The sequence below is a fragment of the Temnothorax longispinosus genome, chromosome 5 (genome assembly GCF_030848805.1).
Source record: "Temnothorax longispinosus isolate EJ_2023e chromosome 5, Tlon_JGU_v1, whole genome shotgun sequence".
Lineage (NCBI taxonomy): Eukaryota > Metazoa > Arthropoda > Insecta > Hymenoptera > Formicidae > Temnothorax > Temnothorax longispinosus.
The window spans coordinates 15210264-15234723 of record NC_092362.1 but is presented as its reverse complement, the minus strand read 5'-3'; the positions used below and the strand labels follow the sequence as shown (position 1 = coordinate 15234723).

General features: G+C 42.0%; 2 protein-coding genes across 6 annotated transcripts in view; one reads left to right on the top strand and one right to left on the bottom strand.

The window, feature by feature from the left end:
* The first annotated feature begins 1354 nt into the window (after positions 1 to 1354).
* Positions 1355 to 4527, top strand: LOC139813883 (uncharacterized). The gene is made up of 5 exons (XM_071779706.1): positions 1355 to 1799; positions 2168 to 2480; positions 2557 to 2966; positions 3271 to 3411; positions 3827 to 4527. Exons 1-5 carry the CDS (start codon positions 1595 to 1597, stop codon positions 3985 to 3987), a joined length of 1230 nt encoding a protein of 409 aa, XP_071635807.1. The 5' UTR covers positions 1355 to 1594; the 3' UTR covers positions 3988 to 4527.
* Positions 4357 to 24460, bottom strand: part of Mura (ring finger protein murashka) — a 54316-nt gene continuing 34212 nt past the window's right edge. For all 5 annotated transcript variants that reach the window (XM_071779703.1, XM_071779701.1, XM_071779702.1 and 2 more), the window contains 8 exons: positions 18920 to 19121; positions 18735 to 18822; positions 18462 to 18547; positions 17318 to 17917; positions 16988 to 17176; positions 16347 to 16630; positions 15960 to 16263; positions 4357 to 15872 (listed from right to left, as the gene is read on the bottom strand). In XM_071779703.1, the coding sequence (XP_071635804.1) occupies positions 15798 to 15872; positions 15960 to 16263; positions 16347 to 16630; positions 16988 to 17176; positions 17318 to 17917; positions 18462 to 18547; positions 18735 to 18822; positions 18920 to 19121 (1828 nt within the window). In that variant the 3' untranslated portion in view covers positions 4357 to 15797. The remainder of the gene's footprint in view (positions 15873 to 15959; positions 16264 to 16346; positions 16631 to 16987; positions 17177 to 17317; positions 17918 to 18461; positions 18548 to 18734; positions 18823 to 18919; positions 19122 to 24460) is intronic.

The following is a 24460-nucleotide window of genomic DNA, read 5'->3' as shown; positions in this document are numbered from 1 at the left end:
CGCGCGGCGCGGCGCGCTCGGAATACCTACTGCCACCTCCTCGCTCATCATGCTTTGCTGATACATCAGGAGTAAATTTCGCGGTGCGAAACCACGGAAATTTACTCCTGATGTATCAGCAAAGCATGATAAGCGAGGAGGTGGCAGTAGGTATCCGAGCGCGCCGCGCCGCGCCGCGCGGATGTTGCTCCCCACATTGGTCGCGTTCAGCAAACCAAGCCGCTCAGTAGCGGTCGAACATGATTGGCTCTTACTTTTAGAACCAACCAATCGACGCAGAGTGTTGATAAGACGAACTCAACAGTTGTGTCTGCTGAACGCGTCCATTGCCTCCCTCGTAATCACGCTGTTATACGTCAAAGCGTGGGAAAATATAACGACAATGAAACTATTAAGAATTAAAGCCAAAGCACCTCTTGTGTTGTACAAAAGTCTGTGCTTCGGCCTTTACAGAATAGATCCACTAATGAGTTGTTTCTATACGCTTGAAAAGGACCGAAATCTGCGGTCGAAACGTAGCGTTTTGTGATCAATACAATTTGGCCAGTTGGATCGAGCATAATACCTTTGCAAAAAGATATAACTTTACTTATGGTCGCCATGTTGCACTAAACACTAAAATGTCTCTTTTCTGATGTAAGAACAGAATAACTAATGTATACAAGTCTATGGGCTTATATTATGTCTCGTTGTTTATGAGAGCGACAATGCACAACCAGTGTAGAGAGAGAATGCAGACGGTAAAAAACTAGATTCCAACAATTACAAACCTGTTAGTCTATGAAAAACCTGTTAGTCTATGAGAAGGAGAAGAAGAACGCTCCAAAGAATTTGTAGCGTCAAGTGGACCGCAGCCTTACTTATTTATTTTTATGTTTTACTTATTTATTTTTGTCTTACAAATAGAAGAACCATGATAATCTTGAAATAACTTTTCCATAATTTTCGCTGTTTCAAATAATTCGACACAAGGGCTGATTATTCTTCCTCTAGAAATATGATTAAACCAGTCGTTATCTGGATTAATCAATAATTCTGTTGGGGTTCCGAAAAAAATGAATATTTTTTTAATTCTTTCGAGAATCGTTTTTACACGTTTTTATTGAACACGTACTCATGATGATATGTCACAATATCACTTGGTACAACCTTAAATGTTTTGAAACTGACACTTAAAAATGGTTGCATCTGGCATCTGCGCCAGAACCGTATGAAATTCGTCACGAGTATGAGCACACCTGTGTTCTTCCACCATGTTACTAAAGCCACGTTCCGTAACGCGCATATGCGCACATTTTCTATAGTAAACGTTACGTATACTATAGATAAATGCGCGCATATGCACGTTACGGAACGCAAAGTAAACATATCCCACGCATGCGGTGTCCCCGATACTTCAAAAGGATTCGTCATTGTTCAACAAAAAATACAGCATCGAATCCATCATGGATGAATCTCGTACGTGAACGGATTCTCGATCGAGCAACGACATTTCCGTAAGAATATTTACGCGTAATTGAATCGTAACAAAGCGATAATATGCGTCGAGCGATAAGTGGCTCGATCACTGAGTCATCGTCAAAGGCATGCAACGATGATCAATGATAGCGGCATTGACAGCTGGAAGACGGGATCCGATTCTAATGGATTCACTCGAAGGAGGTTTGGTCTCGTCGATCACCGTGCCGATTCCGACGAAGAGGCGATTCTAACGCGAGTGAAAAACTCGAGCTCCGGCCCCGAGATTCGTTACATCAACCCCGCCATTTATACGGAATCCGTCGGCGAGCAGGACCCAGGTAGCAAGCTGACGTTATTTATCGTCATTTGAACGTCAAAACGATGTTTTTGATAACAGCGTCAAAACTTGCTGGGGAAGGTCGCTGTCAAATCCAAAATAGAGAATTAAGAGAATTCAAAAAATCCTTTAAAAAGATTATTTTTTAATTAGAATTTTGAAAGATTAAAATAATTCCCAATCGAATCGAATAAACTAGATATAGAAAAGAATAAGAGAATGACAATTATAAAGCCGGAACTAGAGCAGCGTAGCGATTATACTAATTAGTATATCATTTTATAAGGGACACCCTCTCAACCGTCTTTGAGAGCTAGGCTTTTCTAAATTAAATTCGGAGGGAGCAATACGGGGTTTGGTTTTTCGCAGGGCGTCGCAACGGAGACGTGATCGACCCAAATCGACGTTATGATTCCAATAACGCTTCGGCGATCGATCTGTCTGTCGTCGCGAAGGATACAACGAGCGCTAATGACGCGAACGAGCACCCTGGACGAAGCACCTACAGATGTTACTCGACATCCCTTCCGGACGCTACATTGCCCCTCGAAACGTCCACGGCTCGGTCCGCGATCTCATCCGAAAGCATCGCACGAGTGGAACGGCGATGCAAGATTGATAGCGTTTCCGTCGATCGAAATGAGGCGAACGTTGATCAGAACGAGGCGATGAAACGGGACAGGTATATTTGTTTCTCGTTTCATCATACGATTTTTATTAAACGTCAAAGTGTACGAGCGAGAATACAATGTGTGCAGGTGCGTCCTGGACGGTCGGCAGGTCGTGCGAATTTCCACGACGTCGTTCTCGACCGAATCGAGCGGGTCGAACGGGTCTGACCTCGGCAGAAGGCTCGCCCATTCGGAGTGGATGCGGAAGAAGCACGAGGCCGCGCAGAAGGCGAGGGAGAAGGAGGAACGCGCCGCGAAGAAGCGACAAGAGGTGGAGGAGAGAGCGGCGCGGGAGAAGGAGGAGAGAACGCGGCTGGAAAAGGAGAACTTCCTCAAGTGGGTCGAGAGGAAGAGGCAGCAGGAGCTCGACAGGAGAGCTATCCTCGAGAACGAATTGGAATTGCAGAGGCGGCTGAAAGAGATCGAGGACAATCTCGCCGGCGCGAAAACCACGTATCTCCATCGGTGGTTTCACAAGAAGAAGGAGGAGCAGAAGGGTGTGGCGGTTGTACTTCCGGCGCCCGGCTTACCCTGTTAAATTCGTATTGTCAAATTATAATCAGTTTGAGTCATTTTTAATCAAGCCTATATAGGTCGCCATTACTTCTATTCAATATGTCGCTAATTTAACTAAACTAATAAAATAATAAATTCCGACACACGTGGTAATTAAAAATAACAAAATGTTATTTAACTGAAAGTATTGGTTTCCTTTTTATCTTTTAATATTTAACAGTGTACCGCGCCCCGTCTGCTCGTAAAGAGACGCGATGATAAGAATTGATATATCCTGTTTTGCAGCCCGACGTAAGGAGCAGGAGACGAAGCAGAGGGAGATGAACGAGGAGCGCGAGAGGAGACTGGAGCAGAGCACGAGAGCGTACGAGAAGTGGCGAGAGAATTCTAAGAACAAACCCAAGCCCGCCACGCAAGGGTTGCTTCGTATGTAAAATACAATGCAGCTAAATAACAAAACGATCGATGCGAGCGCAGAGATGAAATGTGCGCGTGATGATTCTTTATTATTATATCTTCATTTATAGTGACACATAATTAAAAATCACTCTCTGCAGAATGTCTCGCATCGTGCCACTGCTAGAGATAATAATTACGTAATTAGTGTTGTAATTATGACTAACGAGCGCCGTAATTTAAACGAATTAATTTCCGTTACATAAAAGAAGGTAGATAATGTCTGTAAAACAAAGTCTCATAGAAAAAAAGTTTTATTCTACATTTCAACTTGTTTTTTTTATGTAAAATCACCTCTTTTCTGTATATGTTTTCAATGCCGTGTAATTTTTTCATACGGATAACTGACAAATATTTTAAAATAAATTAACGCGTTGTCTTTCAGCTCATCAGAAAGCGAAGCCAGCGTACGTAAATCCAATTCCTTGGCAGTCGATCGTGGAGATCGACCCCGATGAAGCGCAGGAGGAGACGTTACACGAGAAAAAGGGGAATATAAATCAATTGAAGATGAGCGGCAGAAAAACGATCGCGGCCCATCAATAACTGCGATCGAGAAAATCCAATCGGGACACCTGAAATACGATTTGAATACAGGAGAATTTGTAGTTTTATTAGCGTAAATAAATTAAAAAAATCTTTCTCTAGATTTTCTCGCCGTTGTCAATTAATCACAAGTCTCACTCGGGGCCTCAATTGTGTCAAAATACTTGATTACAAAAATACAAGGTAAGACAAAATTATGTCTTCCCGTATTATATTCGCGAGAGAAAATTTTGGAATTATACATTTCTACTGGTACGGATCCCACAATTCCACTTTCTCCCCTAGCGAGTATAAGGGTATATAAAGGATGATAAGATACCACATCTCGATTGATATATGTCAATTTGATTGAAGTAATTTTTAATGATATAGGTTTGTTCACACGTTTAATGACAACCTGTGCTACATAATACAAAGTATTTGATTATAACAAGACAAAGCAGACCTCGTGACTTTGTAATCGGTATCTCTTTCTCTCTATCTTTCTTTCTTTCTTTCTTTCTCTCTCATTCACACACTCTCTCTTTCTCTCTCTCTCTCTCTCAAATAATTATCAAACTATTACACCTTCAGCTCCTCTAACGCGAGAAGAACACACCTATTATTTCGTAAACCGTTAATTGTATAGTACGAGAAATATCGCGTGAGAGCTTTTCTCATCGTCTATTTATTTGCCATACGTAAGACACATTATCTTCCTTGGACAACGACCTTTTCTCTAAATAATGTCTTAGTCGCTTTCGTTCACACATATTCGTCTCTCACCAGATTATATACAATATACACAATACTTGCATCCTTACAAAGCGCATCCTACCTGTGTAATTTACAATCGAAATGGCAAATTTCCGACAATCGAGCAATATCGAGTCGAGAAGAGCAGGGGGGAAGGGTGGGCATTATAATCGTTTTTACGTATATGCGTACGAGTGTGTACGTAACAATCATATATGTAGGTATGCGGTAAATATTGCTTTTTGTACATTGTATTCTGGTATACACATGTACACGTAACTTATATAGCCTAACGCTCCTTATTCTTCACGCAATGCCTCGCTGACCGTTTTCGAAGAGGGAAAGGCAATAAAGCAGCGATTCGTGAAGATAATGCGCATATGTGTATACATATATATATTTTTTTTCTTAAGGGCGGCGATAGTACCTTCCTTTGTCCCATTGCTAAACGCAATTATTCCAAGTCGATCGATTCAACGTCACCTGCGTTAAATTGATCTTACGTATGACGAAAAATATAAATATTGCGCTTTGCGTTACTTTCGTGAAGTTCTATTGCGGTTTTATAATATTTTTCTCTCCAATTATATGCCTTTGGAAAAAAATACGTGGCTAAGAAGGGATCGATATAGGAATTCATTCTGCAAGAATGAATTAAATTCCACGTCTTCGAAATTACTTTAAAAAATACAACATTTTCCTTTCGCGTGTCTTCGTAGAGTAAAATACAGCGACACAATTAAGTACTCAGAAAGAGACACGACTGTACATTCTATTACCTAATAAACGTTAGAATATAATCCCTTTTTTTACGAAAGTTGCTTTTTAATTATATTTCAATTAGTATCGTGTAGCGAGAAAAAAAAATTAAAAATTCTTTATGGAGTCTCGAAAATGGTGGAGACTCGTCGTAGACGTTATTCAGGTAGCAGAATAACGTCTAAAGACGTCATTAAGACATTATTAAGACGTCATTCGACGTCACTCTGCTACCTGGGTACACAGAGTGAATTTCTCAGGTTTCTCTAATTCATCTAACTAATGTAATTTACAGGGGATTTAATAGAGATTCTCTGGTATCCGTGTTCGCAGCACCATGCATTATGGCAGAACGTTACGACGAAAATTCCGTAAAGATGATTACCGAAATTTGGGTATGTTCTCCATAAAAACGAAAGAAATTCAATTCGACGTAATACTGACGAGACACTAGAAAAATATCCGCATAATATATCCGTCTCTGCGTATGTTCTGTGTATGTTCTCTCGATCTATGTATTTGTGTAAATCTTTAAATCTTCGGCTTTATATTGTATATTTATATATACAATATGTATGAGTATATGTGTGTGTGTGTGTGTGTGTTTGAATTTATAGGTATTTATAAAGGTGTATATGGCTCAAAATAAATTAATCTTTCGCGTTTGATTTCTGACTCTTTACGGAATTTTTCTACGATTGGGTGAGAGGGAAAAATCGTCAATTAACACAATCTCTGTAAAAAATAAATAATATATAATTAGATTATAAAGTTAATATGTCACCCTTTTTCCAAGGACTGTACGTTTTCAAACTTTATAATCCCTAAATTGAATTATAATCCTTGGAAGAAGCCCAAGCAGAGCAAAGAGTAATAGTGAGGTCACAGTGGCGTTAAAGTGATTTTTAAGTCACGATAACGTCATCACAATGGCATTATGAGTTTTATGTTTTACTTGAGAGGGTGACGTACAAAAAAATTGGGATGTATCCGAAAGTCTTTGAGTGGAAAGTCCTCGATCGCGAAAGGATTAGAAATTCACAAAAGTTTAAAAGATAAATTTCAATTATTCCTTCAGAGTTCACCGGTTCTCTACAGAGGTGTCTCGTGATTGCGTCACCACCCACGCGATACAATTCTGAGGGATATTTTAATCCCGTAGAGATTGAATTTGGCCAGGCTGTTCCTCTCTCTCTCCCTCTCTCTATTTCTCCCACTGTCTTTCTCTTTTTGTTGCCGTTCGTTGCATCAATATTATGACGCAAAACTAAATACTGTACAGAAGGAATGGAGGTATAAACCGACGCATAGAGTGGAAAAATATCGCGGGTGAATAACTAGGTACGGTCCGAAAAGTTGGAGGCAAAAGTTAACGTTCTTCATAAATGTCTCACATTCTTTCATAAACGGAAAAAAAGATTGACAGGGGATAACACGTTTTAAGAACGATCGCGAGAAAAAAATCTTTCGGTAACACAGGTTGTAGATATCCTAAATATATAGTGAAAGCAGGAATTGATACAATCTCTTAAATAAATTCGACAGGCCCACTAGAGATGCACCCTAACCGGGGAAGAAAGGAAGGAAAGCGAAACGTGGAGCTATTCAAAACACGTTCGATTTTAGCCAGCAATCAATCGCGGCGAAAAGGACAACAGAAGGGAAAGGGAAGACAACGGGAAAAAGGAGAAAAAACCGACGTGTTTTTTTTTTGCGGGCACGCGAAGGGTGAGGAGAAAACGAAAGGAAAGGGTGGAGCGAGGTGCGCCGACGTGCAGTAGGGGAGAAAGCCCCCGAAGGGGAGAAATTCTCGATACTCCAAAGCCCCGTGGCTTCACCCTCCATAAATTCTACGTGCTGGAGGGAGGCGCTTCGTTAAAGCCGAGCTATCGACACGAGAGAGCGTCTCTTTAAAGGGAATGAAGGGGTCCGTGATTCGCCGCCCCGCACTCCCGAGAGATATGAGCATATCCGTCTTAAATTCTCTCGGGAGTGCGGACCGAGTCTCTCTCTCTCTCTCTCTCGCCCCTCCTTCTCCCCCTTCCTCGCTCATCACCCTCTCGCGTAGCACATTCGCGCGCGAAACAACCCCTCGCGCTTCCCACACCCCCGACGGCTTTCGCCGTCCCCCTTTTTTCGCTTTCATTCCTCTTGCTTTCGCGCGCCAATTCTCTCTCCCGCCCCGCACACCCCCTTCTTTCCGCTTTAGAAATGTCGGGAGCTTGAGAGACCGAACGAACACACCCGATGTTATAGTTCACCGATATAAATAAGTTGATATTTTTCACGCCAATAAAAGCGACACTGAAACAGTTAAAAACCCAGGAAATATTGCAGACTAGATAATAACAATTCACACACGCGCTCCGGGGTTTTAATTAAGCCCCAACGCGAAATTAAATTTACTTGAGGAGCGCGTGTGCGCGTACTGCCCGAGATGAGAATCACGCGGTATACATATTTCGTGAATATTCCATTTTTGAAAAATTCCACGAGAAACAATCAGTGACGCGTGAAAAAAAGATGGAACACGTTGGTAAGGAATAACGGGGTACAAATAAGTTAAAAACAAAAATGACAATATGAAAGAGGGTCAACTCAATGTTAGTTTAATATGAAAAAATGTGTAATCCGTTCAATAAGAATAATAATGATATATAATTATAAAGATGATAATAATAATAATAATAATAATAATAATAATAATAATAATAAAACGTAATGCTAGTAATATGTAATGTTTGGCATCGTTGTGTGTTTGTGTATGTACAATAGTCTATTTTCTGCGGTGTTTTTTGTCGAGTTTTTCGTGGATCGTGAACCGCCCCACGTATACATACCGAAATTAATATACTGTAGATTAGCGAGTGAAGCCTATTCGTCCGGCTGGCGGATGCGGCATAATAATTAATACACGGTAAACCGGCGATTGCAAAATTAATTAATTAATTAATAATAACGCAAGTAATAGTCATAACGATCGTGTAACGATCGACAATTGCAAGGGGTAAAATGATAGCAAGAAAAAATACGCAACTGCGATAACAATAACATAGTAAACAAATTAAATATCGTGTAACTAACGCAGTAATAACGGCGGGCGATTATCGTGCAGCTGCGGCGAATGATAAAGATAGTCGAGCGTCGTCGAGCGACCGCTCTATGTCGTTGCTCTAAATATTATAGCGCTCGTTAGTTAACCGAGAGAAACAATTCCCTCGTTCGCCAGACAGCGTGCCAGAAGCGACGACGACACGCTTTCCCTTGCGCAACTTTGCACAATCGCTTTTCGTCTCTCCCTGCCAACACGATATTATACGAATTAACAACGTTCACGCACGATTTATCACGCAATTTGATGAGGCTCCTCCTCGAAGTCCTAAAACCTTAACGCCACAGCGTAAAACGAAACGATCTATCGAGAATCATATTCACGCTAGAAACGATCTCCGATTAAAAAAAAAAAAGAAAAATGAACGATAGGAAGATATAGCTTACGTATTTACAAAATCCTAAGTCAAGTTTTTTTATGCTAGAAAATGACGAACGGTCTACGACGCTCCAGAAAGGATTGATAGACCGACTTTCCGCGGATATGTAACAAACTGTCTTCGCGGCGGGACGTACCTCCGAACTATCGCATTTTCTTTCACATGAAGATTCTCAGAAGAATCTCATTGTCAGACTTTCAATTCCAGGCTAAAACCTGTCGAGATCATCACTGACAAGCTTTTAATTTGCAACATTACATTTTGATTATTAAACGCCAAATTAAGATTTTATAAAATTAATCTCGCAACTGTGTCGCGTGTAAACATGTATTGGTGTGTGTGTGTGTGTGTTTGTGTATATGTACAAGCGTTAATTAAAAAAATGACACGTCGTATATTTGTGCCTTGAGACTTAACATGCCGCACAATCTTTCGGTTTCGGTTCCTAAATATAATCCTCGATTACATATCTCCGCCGAAGAATCTGCGATTTTTAAGAAGGTACAATAGAGCGTGGAAACAACACTCTCTGTTCCGATTGCGAGATAAAAGAAAAAAAGGATAAATCCGTAATAGTTAACGACTAAAGCGTAGAGTAGCTACGTATAGTACATATGGTAACCCAGTCGTGTCTCCTCTACCTCCGCTAAACGGGCAGCAAATTTGATTGAATTGAATGCTCCCGCATCCTCCAAAACTCGGTGCGACGTCTTTGTTTCGGGAATATGAAAAATAAGCCTCTATCGTGTCAGGTCACTTGATATGATTATCGTTGAAAGGGCGGCGAATTGCGAGCCTTCGCGCTCTCGCTCTCTCTCTCTCTCTCTCTCTCCCCCTCCCCTCTTCCTTTCTCTCTCAACTTCGTAAGGTTGACATTAGCTGTAAGTGACGGAATTGTAGTACGCGTTACTGCGATAATTATACCGGTGGCAATGGATTTCTTCGAGCACACCGCGGCCAAGGGGTCTCGCCCTGATTCTCTCTTTGATTCAGCACAAAAGAATTTTACACGACTGAAAAACGCGAATATTCATATAATCCTTTTTATAACGCATGTATGTTTCAGGATAAAAGCCACTTGAGAAAAAGACTAGGTTTCCAAAAAGAAAGAAAACGCCCTACCTGCTTATTGCCAGGGCGAGCCTTTCTTGGAATGAATATCAAGTAACCGTGTAACCTCGAGTCAAATTATTTTCGTAAAACGTGTTAGAGGTGAGAAATTCAAATTTATCGTTCGCGTAGTGTATAAACGTGTCCCTATTTATTCATATATATATATATATATAGTCTTAGAGTATTTTAAATCCGGCTCGCAAATTTGTTAATCGCCTTTGTTAATAACAGAATAATCGCCTTTAATACTGTTCAACAATCGATTTTACAAACGGGGACGGAGAGTTACTTCCGTTCCGCGCTTTTCCTATCTCACTAATAATTGAAATAAATATATTTGGGATGACGCGTGGCCACGCGTGGCTCAGTGCCTACGCGAATAATTAGAAACACCAAGGTCCGTGGTTCGAATCCGACCCGGCCTTCGTCCCATATATACTTCGTTAAGAAATTTTTCTCGATTAAGATTCTTATGGATTAATGGTCTGCACGATTGGGAATCGGAAAGGATTCACAATCTGCAAGGCTTAAGATTCGTAAAGGATAAAAAAATTGAGGCATTTTTTCAGTTAAGTGCCTTAAGGACCCTAGCGGTCCAATGGCACGTTAAATATTTCAATCTGTGGAACCAGGTTTGACTCCACTAGAGCCATATAGCATGGAATTAATTTTCCGAGAAAAAAAAACTGCACTCACTTCCGTACTCCTGCACGTGCATACCGAAAAAAAACAGCGGATCCTGAAAGGCAAATATAGCCTTTCGTCGATACGGGAATTCGCCGGGCATGTCCAGAGACTTTCCCGCATGTCTCCGGACATGCCCGGCGAATTCCAGTATCGCGCAAAGGCTATATTTGCGTTGAGGATGCGCAACAGCGCAATAACAATTTTCGGTATGCACGTGCAGGAGTACGGAAGCGAATGCAGTTTTTTTTTCTCGGAAAATTAATTCCATGCTATATGACTCTAGTGGACTCGAGTTTAACCACAATGAAATTTTTTTCCTTTTTTTAAATAGAGAATTCTGCGAGAAAATTTCTCTCCTTACACACGACGAAATTCTTCTTCCGAAAAATATACGCGGAGCGTAATTTCGTCGAAATAAATAATTTCGTCAAGTTCGTTTCGTAAGACTTCCTGGGACTAATCATAATCTTCACTGCGACTGATGCGGTTAAGAATTACTGACGAATTACGCCATCTTAATCTAGGATTACTGAGAAACGTCGCGTAAATGGACCAGGCCTGCTGCAATTAAAGAAATCCCATCGATCTCTGTCATCGGTCGCTATTCTCAGTTTCGGAAAATTCGCGCAAGAACGCCTCGTTTCTTTTTACACGGCAAATTGATCGTTCGCACGATCGTAATCTCGCAATTTGAACTAAATTCGTAGATATGTGAATGAAACACGTCGTGAGGTTTTTTAAAATAAGAGAATATTAACGGCAAAGCAATTTTACTCGATTTGTTCGATGAATTATGCGGGATTTGCTTTTTTAAGTTCGCCTAAACGCGAGATCAACGAAAGTTGCGGAGTTTTTTTTTTCTATACGTTATGCACGATCGACAGCTTGTCTTCTGCCCATCGAACGTTCATTCCCGTTACAGCGGTCTTGCTGGTTTGCATAATCTAGTTGAAAATGAGCTGTTTTGGACTTTTTCTTTCGCCTCTCGCCTGTCTTCGCGGCGCGACGGAGAGAAAAAGAAAGAGAGAGAAAGAGGGAGAGAAAGCGAGGTACGCGAGACAGCGTATCGTTCTTAGCGCAATAAACAAAAAAAAATGATATGTCTTCTTACGCATCTAGGAAGGATTAACAGCGGCTTTCTTCAGCGCGCTCGCTCGCTCGCTTGTCGCCTTTGCAAGACTTTTGATATTTCTGTGTGGGGTAAGTATATAATTCTGGCGCTTTCCCGCGGCACACGCGACAACAAGTTAGGACCCGTATGACACTAGAAACTAGACACTACTAGAAAGTATAGTATATAGTTCGTTACGTATATGCGGTAGAGCACGGACGAGTTACGTCGAGTTCAAGAGGTGGGCTCGGACGATCAATATTTGCAGATGGAGCAAAAAGTAAGAGTGAGCGATGTAACCTTCGAAAATTAATCGATTATGAAACAAGCACAGTTTTACGAAAACTTTAAGCGATGGATCAATGAATTATATATGTATATATATCATAATAATTTACAATTATACAGAAAAATTTATGTAATTGTAAATTACATATATTTATATATAACTATACAATTTTATATGAATCTATAATAATATAACTATAATAATATAATATTGTTATATGTATTATATATCATGATCAAAGGCTTGTCAATAAAATTCCGGAAAATAAATATTGATCCTCCGAGAATCCTTAATACGAAAAAATAAAATTTGGTTATTGCCATGTCAACCTGCGAAAGAACGTCGATCTCTCGTTACAGGCGCGTATACATAAGAGAATGAGAATTTAAAATTAAGACAATGCTGAGAGGAATCGTCGAGATTACCGTGCCGTTTCACGACACAACGGCGGATCGCAGGTGGACACATACACACACTCCCACACGCACACGCACACGCACACACACGTTCTAGCGCGCGTTACATGCTTGCTCGTTCTCTCCGCGCGTCCACGACGCGCTTATAGGGATGCTGCTTCGCAGGAAACCGTATTCATGTACCGCACATTCGAACGCCGAACGTACAGCTAAATTTCCCCCGTTCGCATTTTTTTCATCCAACAGTCATATCGAGTCCACCCCGAGTTGGGTGGACTGCACTTATAGAGCTAAACATCTTAGAGACATTTTTATTTTCGGGGAGTTATTAACGTGAACGGGGTATCGCCGATACGTCGGTATTCTTAAACGTTTGCCGAATATAAAAATGTAAATTTCGATCACGCACACGCACACACACATATATTTTCTCTCCCTCCGTGTGTGCTCCGTGAGCGTGTGACACTCGCGTTCCCTTAAACAAGCGCGTTAATTCTCGAGAAGTCGGTCGGTGTACAGAAAGGCACGCAATGAGAAGTCGGAAGGATAAACGGGAGAAACGGAGATGTTCTCCTCTCACGTTCCTCCGCGCTTTTTCTTTTTTTTTTTCGAGTTTCCAAGTTGCTCGGAATGTGGAGGGATGAGCTTCGATTTACGCGACGCGTGTTTTATCGGGATGTGGGGTGTCCGGAAGGCAGCATTCCGACCGACTATCGAGCGAATTTTCTCCTCGAATTGACGACAATTCACCTTCATCGGTCCTCTCGAGCGCGCTTGAACGGGACTATCTAACGCAAGCGATAAAAAAAAGAAATATAACTGCAACGGAGATTCGCGAGGCTAATTACGCGTTATTACAATTTGTAACAGATAGCACTCGATGCCGTAATTAACGCTATTGAAGCTTAAATTACGAAGCGCGACGCAATTTTGTGGATCTGAACAAAATTATGTAATGCGTAGATAAAAAGATTTCCTCGCGCGTTCCGTTGTTACATCTGAGAAAAATAAACGTACAGAGGCAAACGCATCTTAGCAAATCTCTCTTCGCACGCACGCACGCACGCGCACAACACGCACACAACACGACACACGCGCATCCATCGAGATCATTCGGACAGATCGCCAATTGCATTTCGTTAGAGCTCGTCTTTTGCGATCGTATGTGCAATCTCTCGCAGTGAGCCACATTTTAAATTTTCGCAAGTTCTATATCCGGAAATGACTATCGAGTCTTCACAGCGAGCGCATATTCGAACTTCTCTCTTTGATTATCGTGAGAAATTGGAACGGAAGTGTCTGCTCGTTAGAAAGGAGCATATTCGAGAGAAAAAAATAATAATGTAAACGCCAATAATTCTGCCGAAAACGACATGCATATGTCGTATACTTCTCAATTTTATTAATTTTGAAACATAAACTACTTTCAACAATTCATACCTTGCCAATAATAACATACGCTATCTAACAATGTATATTGAACATCTTAAAAATAACAAGACTAATAAACAAATCTCGTCGATCCTCTGACACTGGTGTAGAAGTATATGTAAATAAGGAAGCGTTATATAATCAACTAAAAGCGCGCAACTTGTTCGTGGCAAAATCCGATCTACGCTGCAACCGCATTCCACGAATGTACACCGCGGAATCTAATTTTCAATTCCAATTGAAAAATTTAACCTGTCTCTTAGGCAAATTTGTCAATTGCGAGATTATATTTCGCATTTCGTATTTCGGGGTTTGGTTATTCCCAGAAATTCATTCTACAATCGTTAGACTTATTTGTCGTTCTTCGAATGTGTCGAAATATCTAGACCTCGTTTCCTAGCCGGTCGCTCTCCCATTCACTTATCATAGGTATGTTTATTGTTTATGAGATGTGTATATAAAAAAATATGAATCGTCTCGTTTTCTTTCTATTAGAGGTAGATACGCAGGAAACAGAAGCAATATTCTTACGTTACATTTTTTCCATTTTTCCCCCTTTCTTTTTTGGATGCATTTGACCATTTATGCGCCAGGTTGTCTCTCTCGCGGTTTAAAAGCAAAATCCTCCCTCTCTGAAATTCACGCGTTCGTTTTGGATGTAGATCACTTTAAATCAGACTTCACAAAGTGCACAGCGTAATAATCGTAACCATCACACGTTAGAGCACACTTAGGTAAAAAATAATCATGATAAATTGCCGCAAGAGAGAAGAATAAATGAATTTCGGATTAAACACGGACCTACAGATATTTTATAAAATAGTTACGTGGCATCTGGTGCAATAATCCAACAATTTCTACCTACCGGCACTTAAGGTGCCAACTAATTTTAATTTTACTTACATACATTTCTATAATATAATAAAATAATTAGCTGGTCTATATATATGTATATATACTACAAAGACACAAGAGCCTATAACAGTAGGAAGTTACAATTTTTTCCCTTACCTGACGATATACACTTTTTTTATTGCAAAAGAATTTGTTCTACATTTTGGTTAAGTCCAAACAAAACTAACACTGGTTTTGTACGCGCACACGTATATGTATAAGGGTGTTTACGCAAATATATACAATTACTGGATTGAAAGACAAACTATATAAAAAAAAAATGGAACGTTAATGGAAAGTTGCGATGTCTGCGTATACTATTTTATGTACATAAATTCGATAATGCAGAGTAGCAATTAACAAATAATTAATGAGCGTTAAAACATTAATTGAAGCGTTATAAACGAGAACCAAGTAAATATCCGACTTCGACTTGTTCTTTCTTTTTGATAGGAAATGCGCCGTAACCTAACGGAACGTTGAATCTCTTGGACTATTTCGTCGTTTTGCTAAATTGCTTTTATCGCGTCTCGCTATTCCTCTCAAAACGTAAGACGGTAAGACGCTGGACCATTCTTCGAGCTTGATATCCTCCGCTTACGCCGTGACACTCAGGTACAATGAGGTCGTACGTTCACAGCTATTCTTCCCATCACTTGCATTCGGCCAGTTTCAGCGTCGTTATTTTCAACGGAAAGATGATTCTTGACCACCGACTGTAAACATCTTGCATCAACGGAGTATCTCAGCCAAGATGACGCGGGTGTTCAACGACACGGATTCACGTGAAATAGCAACGCAACGATCGGCATTCCCGTAACGCGCAGTAGTAATGTTCTCGATGGCTGCGGCGTTTCGCGCTAGTGTACATCGCCGGCTTGGCGTCAGTCAGAACTGCTGCTGCTATTTCCGAAATACTCGCCAGCGTCGCCGCGACATATTGGACACGTTCGGTTAGACTGTGAAAACAAATTCGTTTGCAGAATGTAATTGGGATGTAATCTCGATTAAGTTGAGATGGAAGGGGAGTACGTTTGGTGACTCACCTTAAGCCACTTGTCGATGCACTTAGAATGAAATTCGTGAGAGCACGGTAGAACACGTAGAGATTGGAGGGCCTCAAAGTCGCACATACACACGACGCAGTTGGTCTGATCGCCCTGGTGTGTCTCCGCGTTGAATTTGTATGAGGGCAGCTGCTCGACTTCCGCGCGAGTCAAGCCCCGCGGCTTAGCCTCGCCTAGTCTTTCGGCCAAGGACAGCAATGCCTCGTAGTTCTCCGTGACCGAGTCGGGCGAGGACAGTTCGGCCTGATTGTAGGGGGACAGCGGTGGATTGCTGAACATTGCACTAAAAGCAAAATATCGCGTGTAGATTAAAACAAGCATTTCGCGCGCCTTGGAATTATAATGATACGCGCAAGCTATACGTACAGGAAGTGTAGTAAATATCCCGGATAAGCCATGGGTAACTGAGTCGCGTTCCTCCATCTGTTAAATCTTGGTCGTCGTAGGACGTTGGACGTTAGCCGTCGGTTTCTGTTCTGTACAATCTCCAATTGACTGTTTCGCGTCTCCGACAGGAATATGGGCGGCGGTGTCGTCACCTGCGTAAGAGCCGGCGGGGAATATGAGTGTGGTAACGGCAATGGTGCACCAGCCGTGGCACCCACTCTGTGGTGATGATGGGACTCTATCAGTTCGAGCTCAACTTCTCTCTAGAAACGCAAACGTGAAAAAAGAACGTTAGCAGTTGCGCTAAAATATCGTAATCTAACGAAGGACTATGACGTTTAATGTTCGACGTATGTAAAGATTCAAACTAATGACATTTAGTCATTTAGTCACTTATTCTTTAGAAATTGAACAATGTATGCAGAATGAATCCTCTATAACAATCCATAACAAAGCGGTATTCTCAGTCCGATCTTATATTTAAGATTGTTCGAAGGACAACCTCAAAATGTTGTATAGTTATTTCATTGAGTGGATCATCTAGACCATCCAAAACCAGACTTAGAACAATCTTAAATATAAAATCGGAAAACCGTCCTAGGATGTTTTTCCAAATTCACCTGCTGAGACAATTGATGATGCGCGGTGTAATCGGTGTGGACGGGCGGTGGACCCGCGGTGTGCAGACCTGCAACACCACCGGCTGGTGGCGCGTATCCTCTGGGAGCAGCACCCACCAAAGAACCGACTATTCCGTGACTCGGATGCGTTGGATGAGCAGCAGAATAATGACTGTGATGATGCGTTACCTGTTATGCGAATAGACAGTGTATGTAGTAAAATACAAAATTTATCTAATAAAAATACCCTAATTAAGAGATATGACGGAATGCAGTTCGATAAAAAAATAAAACAATTATTCGCAATGGACAAACTTGTTGCCGACCTACCTGGCACGAATGTCCGAACGGGTGCGTTCCATGAGGTGAGTAGAGACTGTGAAGCTGACACGGAATCCTGTAGCCAGGCGCCTGCGGATGCCACAGCGGCTCTCCACTAACGGCGACTCCTAGGCCGGACACGCCGACTTGACCAACGTCGACGACCACGGGCGCGTTTGCCCCCTGCGCAGGATGGTGCCCCGTACCACTGGCCGCGGGATGCGGATGGGGATGCGCCTGATGTGCGTTATGGATATTGTGGTGGGAGTTGTGTAGACCGTGAGGGTGGGAGCCATGAATGTTGTGATGCGAATTGTGAAGGCCGTGATGGGAATTGTGGATACTCTGATGGGGACTGTGACCTAGGAACGGATAGGAGAGCCCGAACGTATCCGCGTATCGTTGATAACGCTGATTCCTGACCGTCGAAATGCCGCGAGTGGATATGTGATTGCGGGGCGAGCGCCGTTGTGGCGCGCCCCCAAATTCCCAAGGCGGTGGTGTGTGCAGGGGTGGCGTCGGCGCTGGCGGCGTCGTCTCTCGGACCTCTATTCCAGACACGGCGCCGTTGCGAGATATTCGGCGACGCTTCCTCGACGGCGACTCGCTCTGGAAAAACATCACGTTGTATATTGTCTGTATAGTTTGTTCTCTCTTACTCACTTCCGCTCCGAGTAAATGTGGCGTTTGAAGAAGAGCTCTCAGTTTGTCAGCAGAATATCAAAAAGCTTGTAGTAATTAGTGTAGTACTTGGTAAAGGGCTTGTTTTAATTAATGAAATAATCAGGATGTCACACTTGGACATTAAGTAAACATCGCGTATATGTAAGCTCGTTATAAAACAAAATTTACGACATCAGGACAGTGTTTTCGCTAAGGATAGGAAGACACATGGTTCTTTTATCAAAGAAAAGAAAAATACTGTAGATTGTTAGGAAGATCAGAAGCTTATTTTTAGCTTGTCGGTAATTATTGAGTACATCGTACAATTCATTTAATCGCGAATCAGGGAGTTTAGTTCGTGAATTCTGTCGTCAACCGCGATCACGACGAGCTCGTTTCTCTCGAATTATTCAATGGAAAATACAAATTATTGACACCGAGTCATGTCATTTCAACTGTCGTCATAGCGCAAAGCAAAACAGCCACTCACTTTTCTACCATCGTCCTGACTAGGCTGCCTGTAGTAAGGCGGCGATGGTTGGATCTGCACAGGGCTTAGAGGTAGCTGGTTCGTGGCTGAAAGCAGAGATTTACGTAACTTTCCCGCGACATCGGATCACGAAAGACTCTCTATCTCTAAGGATCACTTTAGCCAAATTAAATCGACGCGATGCGAAAGAAAAAGGAGACAAAAATTGCACGCAGGCTCGGGACAACGAACTTCCGTTGCGGATGAACGAACGGAGGATGGAACGTCGGGTACCTTGAGAGTTCCTGCGGTACTCCATGTCTACTCCGCTGGCTCCGAGGCCGGGACTTATGTTCAGTATAGGACCGCGCATGGTATTTTCCTGAAATCACAAACGGTCATTACAATTAGGCGATCTCCTCGAAAAGGAGGGAGAGAGAAAAAGAGAGAGAAAAGGGGACCAAGGAAGAGGCGTTCACCTGTCCGCAGATATTGATGTGCAACGGCGGGGAGTTGGCCGGCGGGCCTACCGGTTCCTGGGGGAAGTGCGGCGACGGGCCCCTCGTCTGTGGGCTGTGCTGCGGTGGGGGCTTATATCCCACGCTGCTTCCACCCACGTTCCCGTGATAGGAAACCTCCTTGCCAGTCGGTCCGGAGGACGTGCCGACCCCGGGGCAATCCCTGCATATACAGGAGAGAAAATATGAGCGGGTTGCCGAGATACGCGCAGGGGGGAAGAGAGATTCGCGTACACGGTGGCGCATGGAAAACGCGAACGGAAAATACGTAGTAAATCCCTCGCGAGATACGCCGTTCTCCGCCGAGCGATAAACTCGGTTATAAGCGCCGATATACCGGCCGCACTCTCGTAACGAGATGAGTCACGTACGCGGCCGCGGAACGAGGATCTCGGCCAACGCGAATCTCCCTGCCTCCGCGCAACGATCCCGCGGAGGAGTTCTCTGCGTGTACATAGAAAAAAAAGGAACAGCAGTTTCCTATCCAGCTTATTTTTTCCGTGCAGAAAAAATATAAATGTTAAATCAAGGACTTATATATACTCGTATATACGCAACAATCTATAATCATGAAATAAGATTATATATATTGCGTGAAACGAAGAAACCTCCAACCTCCTTGAACGTGTTTAAATAAATTCATTGATATATAAACTATAGTTCAATAAAAAAAAAAGTTGAAATTCTTATCAGAAGATTATAGATTGCTACGTTAATTTTGATTTAACGCTTCTCTTTTTCTGCGTGAAAAAAAAAGCTGGATAGGGGAGCTGCACTTCCTCGGCAAAAATTTCCCGGCGAGAACGGCGGATCTCTTCTTCTTTAGCGAATCGATAACGGAATCGTATATGCGCGCAGCAGGGAGAGGACGGTTCCTTAAAATTTCAAGCGTTCGCTCGCGCTCGTCGCTGCGGACACGAAAATACTGCGATTTAATTCGACGTTTAAATGAAGGAAGTGACGGGAATTCGACGTTATGCAAATTTGAAAGAGAGCCGACCCGTGTTAATCCACACGACTCCTCGCTCTCGCACTTCCGCGCGCGAGAGCGTATTGATCCGCGTGCGGACGCGAAGCGTGATCTATTTCGACGTGTCTAATTAATTTTAGTCTCGCTCGACTCGCTGGCGTGCGCAAGGTCTCGCCGGTGCGCGCGCCAGATCCGCGGGCGAAATCTTATTTCCGGGCGAAGACCTCGGCGAAGACCCGGTTTTTCGACCCGATCGGAAATCTCTCCACACCGTCAAGAATCATCTCGATTTCTTCCTCCACGTCCCGCGTCTCGCGATTTCGGCAGGCAGACGAGTTTAGGGTTCCGTACGATGATTCGCTCGGCTCCCGAAGTGATTTGCAACGTCGCGGATTCAGGCTCAGGCTCGAGCGGTTCGCGATTAAGCATCAAGCCTCTCCTCTCGCGAGCGCTTTTATGAAAGTCGCAGTCATCAGAATTGAAACGATAGCGACGTCCGCGGCGACGACGCGCGTCGTAAACAAGAACGGACAAGAGGGAGACCGGCGTTGTGTTCGCGAGGCGAAAATATCGTCGATAAATTGCACGAGGCGATACTTTCGGGGTTTTGCTGATAAATAAGTCGCGAGCGCGAGAGGCCTTTGCACCGTGACATTTTATTACGGCCGAAATTAGAAGCGCTCGCCCGTATTAAAGATTCGAGAGCGCGGCGATAATTTTGTCGCTGACATTCATCGGCGCTATACCCATCTTCAATTTTCGGTTAAACGGAAAAGCGACAGCCGAATCCGCGACGAATCCGCCGGCCGAAAGGACGTCCGATCGCGGCGGGGACACGGCTCTCTCTCTCTCTATGTATTTGCCTGACCTACAAGCAGGGACGAATAAATTGGCCGTAATAGTTAACGATTCGGCAAGCTGGTTGTGCGCCGGACGATTTATTTATTTTTATTCGCCGCGGATTTATTTATCGTCGCACAATCGGACTGGTTATATACTTTTGCCGAGCGGGCGTCATAAAGAATATACATACGTGTCAATGGAAGCCGAACTGTAACGTTACATAATGCACGACGTGACGTTGGGTAAAATAGTCACACTACACTCTCGTATGTAGTACATGATGTAACGTAATGCTATTTACATAATTTCGTCCGCGTGCGTTCGTACGGCTTGACATCAATGTTGCATATTGTACTCGCGATTTATTTTATGTATTTGTATTTAATTCGTCGCATTATATGGCACTCGACTGATTTTTCCTCCGATTTCCCCGTGAAAGAAAGCATTTTTGTCGGGAATCTATCGCGTTCTCTTGCCTCCTTTATTTTCTTTTACTTTTAGTCGTCACGCGTCAACATTCGCGAGACTCGACAGAAGGAATCGAGATGCCTCGCGGTCGTGAGAGAGAGGGAAAAAAATCTATACATAAGTGTACACTTGCACGAAACTGATAAATATGCGCGAGCATGCTGAACGAGATAACCGGGCGTAACGTATAAACATGGCGTGGAAAAAGTCGAGGAAAGTAAAATGTTAAAAGCGGGGCGCGCGTAGTAAAACCGTTCGTTCTCGACGGATATTAGAGTCAATTGGCGGAGCTAAATGGCTTTCAAAGATGTCGATGTCATGCGTCAATAGCCCCGATCGTAAGACGGTGCGGAGATTACACTAGTTTGAAGTACGACCGCGAGAATGGACCGTCAGAATCGTCTAGTCGAGGAGAAATGATAAACCGCTGCGAGACATGCGTTACTTGTTGTGCTAATTAAACCGCGAATTAAAATCTGTTAAAAGTGTGATTTTAATGTAACGTCTTCTCAAGGGATACGTTCCGGAAAATGAAATTTAACTTGTCAGTTAATTAACCGAATTATTTACCCAACGTTGAATTTTATTAGAGAATTTTATCCCTCGACGAAATATAAATAGAGATACAAATAAAGTGTTAGCTATATGTGAGCTAATGTTTTTTTTTTTACTTTTTTTCCATATATTAAAAATTTTTACTCTATAAAGTTACTTTTACTGGTGTAATATTTCGACAGACAGAAAGAGTCGCGCCTCTCAAAATCGTGCAATCGTGAAGTGATTAAGTATACATTACGTGTTTGCAACATGAATTTATATATAGGCAAGGCTTGATAGTGATTCAAGTCGAACGCATGAGCCAGCACTTTTTCAATGTCTTTTTGCATGCAACTTGCAGTCTTTAACATGCACAATGCCACTGACCGACTGTACTTTCTCCGAATGATACATACATATGTGAGCAGCGAAAAATTGCGTTAAAAGTAAAATTTCCAGCGTTGATTCTACGTTCTTGTTTGCGAAACAATAGTCGCCGACGATGAACCAATTACTTGCAAGAGGATGCGAATACATTATACAGTTGCATCGATAATTCTATCAGAATCAAAAACATCTTTAATTACCTTCCTTAGATATATCTCATCAAAATCAACGTACTTAAAAAATATTTTCAAGCTTTTTTTTAGGTTTTTTAATAGCAATAGTACTTAGTAAAAGTTACCGATTATCTAGCAATAGAGTCCGCGTGTATATACATAAAATATACAAAAATTCTCGCTTTTATATAATTTTAACGACACAGTTATCGATTTTATTGAAATCGAATTTCCCTTAAATAAAATCGAGTCGAGACGCTTATATCTTATTTTCGAATTAAACGCTGTAAAATATGTAAGTGCAAACAAATAGAAAGACTGTTTAAATTTCCATGCAAACTTTCATTATCAGATTTTCAATCCGAAGGTCAATTTTGGCTTTACACTGCATTAAAAAATTACTTTATTACGGCTTCGCTCGGAAATATTCTCCAAGGATTTACTATCGTCTCCAAATTCTGTCATTAAGATCAAAGGCAGAGATCGGGACGCCCTATACGGGAGATCCTAATTGAACGTTCGTAAGTCTGTAAGGTTGTGAGATCTACACGCATGCGGCAAGAGTATAATAGTCGTATCTAATGAATTCAGCGATGCCACACACACACACCCCACACACACATATGCATAAAACGAAAGTGCGCACCGTCGGGCACATGGGGAAAGAGAGAGAGAGAGAAGAAAAATCGATAAACTGATTTAAATTAAGGTAGGCAGATAAACGAGAAATACATAGGCGCCGCGCGGGCGAGCCGGTGAAAAAGGGTTTCGAAGTGCGAGAGCGCGGAAATAAAGCGCGTCTCGCGGGCACGTCATCGCGGCGGGCCCGTTGATTATCGTTGATTAGAGAGAATCGTCGACTCTTCAACGTCGGCCCCTCTGAAAATTAAATACACGCAAACACCGTGGTCTCTCTCGGCCTAGCCTGAATGCGATGCTTAGTCTGGTTTTAATTACAAAATTGATTTTATGTATAAATCTCTCATTAGAAATATACATTTTACATATTATGTGTATTTATATATTTTTATACAATATATAACGTACATATTATATAAAATGTATGTAATATATAATATACGTGTACATATATGTGTATGCATGTGTGTATCTCGCACTTTCGCTAAGCCATGCACCAAGTTCGTGCACAAATGCATGGTGAATAATGGGAGCATGGCACGAGAATTTTCGCCGCGCGGGAAAAAAAGAAGAAGAAGAAAAAGCTCGATCCATCCCGTAATGAAACGCGTGTCGACTTTTGAGCCAATCTCGATAGAGATCGAGAGCGTTTTCCAGGCGTTGAATAAACGGAATTCTATTTACTTCGGACTTTCTACAGTTGGTAGAAAGTCCGTGAAAATTGTACAGGGCGTCCCAAATTCGTCTTATTCTCCATCGTTCGGAGAATGTCTTCCGTTTACGTAACGTAATGACTTTCCGCTATAAAAAAATATCAAAATATACGAAGGAGACTTTCAATCACCAGCGCAATTTATAATTTACCTTCGCGAGATAAACTTCTGAAGTACACATAAAATTACTAAGTTCTCCTTCTTCATTTAATGTCGAACGGATTAACGAAACTTTTATTCAACTTCTGGAGATCAAGTTTTCTAAAGAAAGTTTAGCAGACATCTGTTAAAAAAAAACTTATTAATGCCGAAATGATCAATTTACCAATATGTTTTATAAATTTACCGATGCATGTTTGCATGTATTTTCCGTGATAAATCGTATTTTTGAAAGTAAATTTTTCAAGTGGAGCAAAACAAAATTTCTATCAAAGCGGAAGTGCCGTATCTTCTGTCCCGTTAGCTCTCTCATTCGAGACGGTTTGAGAATCGCTAATATATGGTACAAATCTGACCCCGCCTCCGGTACATCCTACATATTTTTCTAATGAGATGCGTACGTTCTTCGTCATCGCGGAACGATCTTACCATGAATCACACGCATATTACATTAGAAAAATAAAGTTTGTCGTATGTTTCCTTGAGTAATAAACATTATCGTTCCTTTTCTAATGAGATTAAACGAATCCGATCGAAGTGTAAAAAGTATCGACATACGTGGGAATGAGACTTGAAAAAAGACACGTCAAAGGAAGTATTACTTCATCGTCAC

Bases quoted from the DNA above. Each gene is read 5' to 3' on its own strand.
- LOC139813883 (XM_071779706.1), top strand. From the start codon at position 1,595: ATGATCAATGATAGCGGCATTGACAGCTGGAAGACGGGATCCGATTCT. The intron at 2,967-3,270 runs GTGTGGCGGTTG...CCTGTTTTGCAG, and splicing joins GAAGAAGGAGGAGCAGAAGG to CCCGACGTAAGGAGCAGGAG. The intron at 3,412-3,826 runs GTATGTAAAATA...GTTGTCTTTCAG, and splicing joins CGCCACGCAAGGGTTGCTTC to CTCATCAGAAAGCGAAGCCA.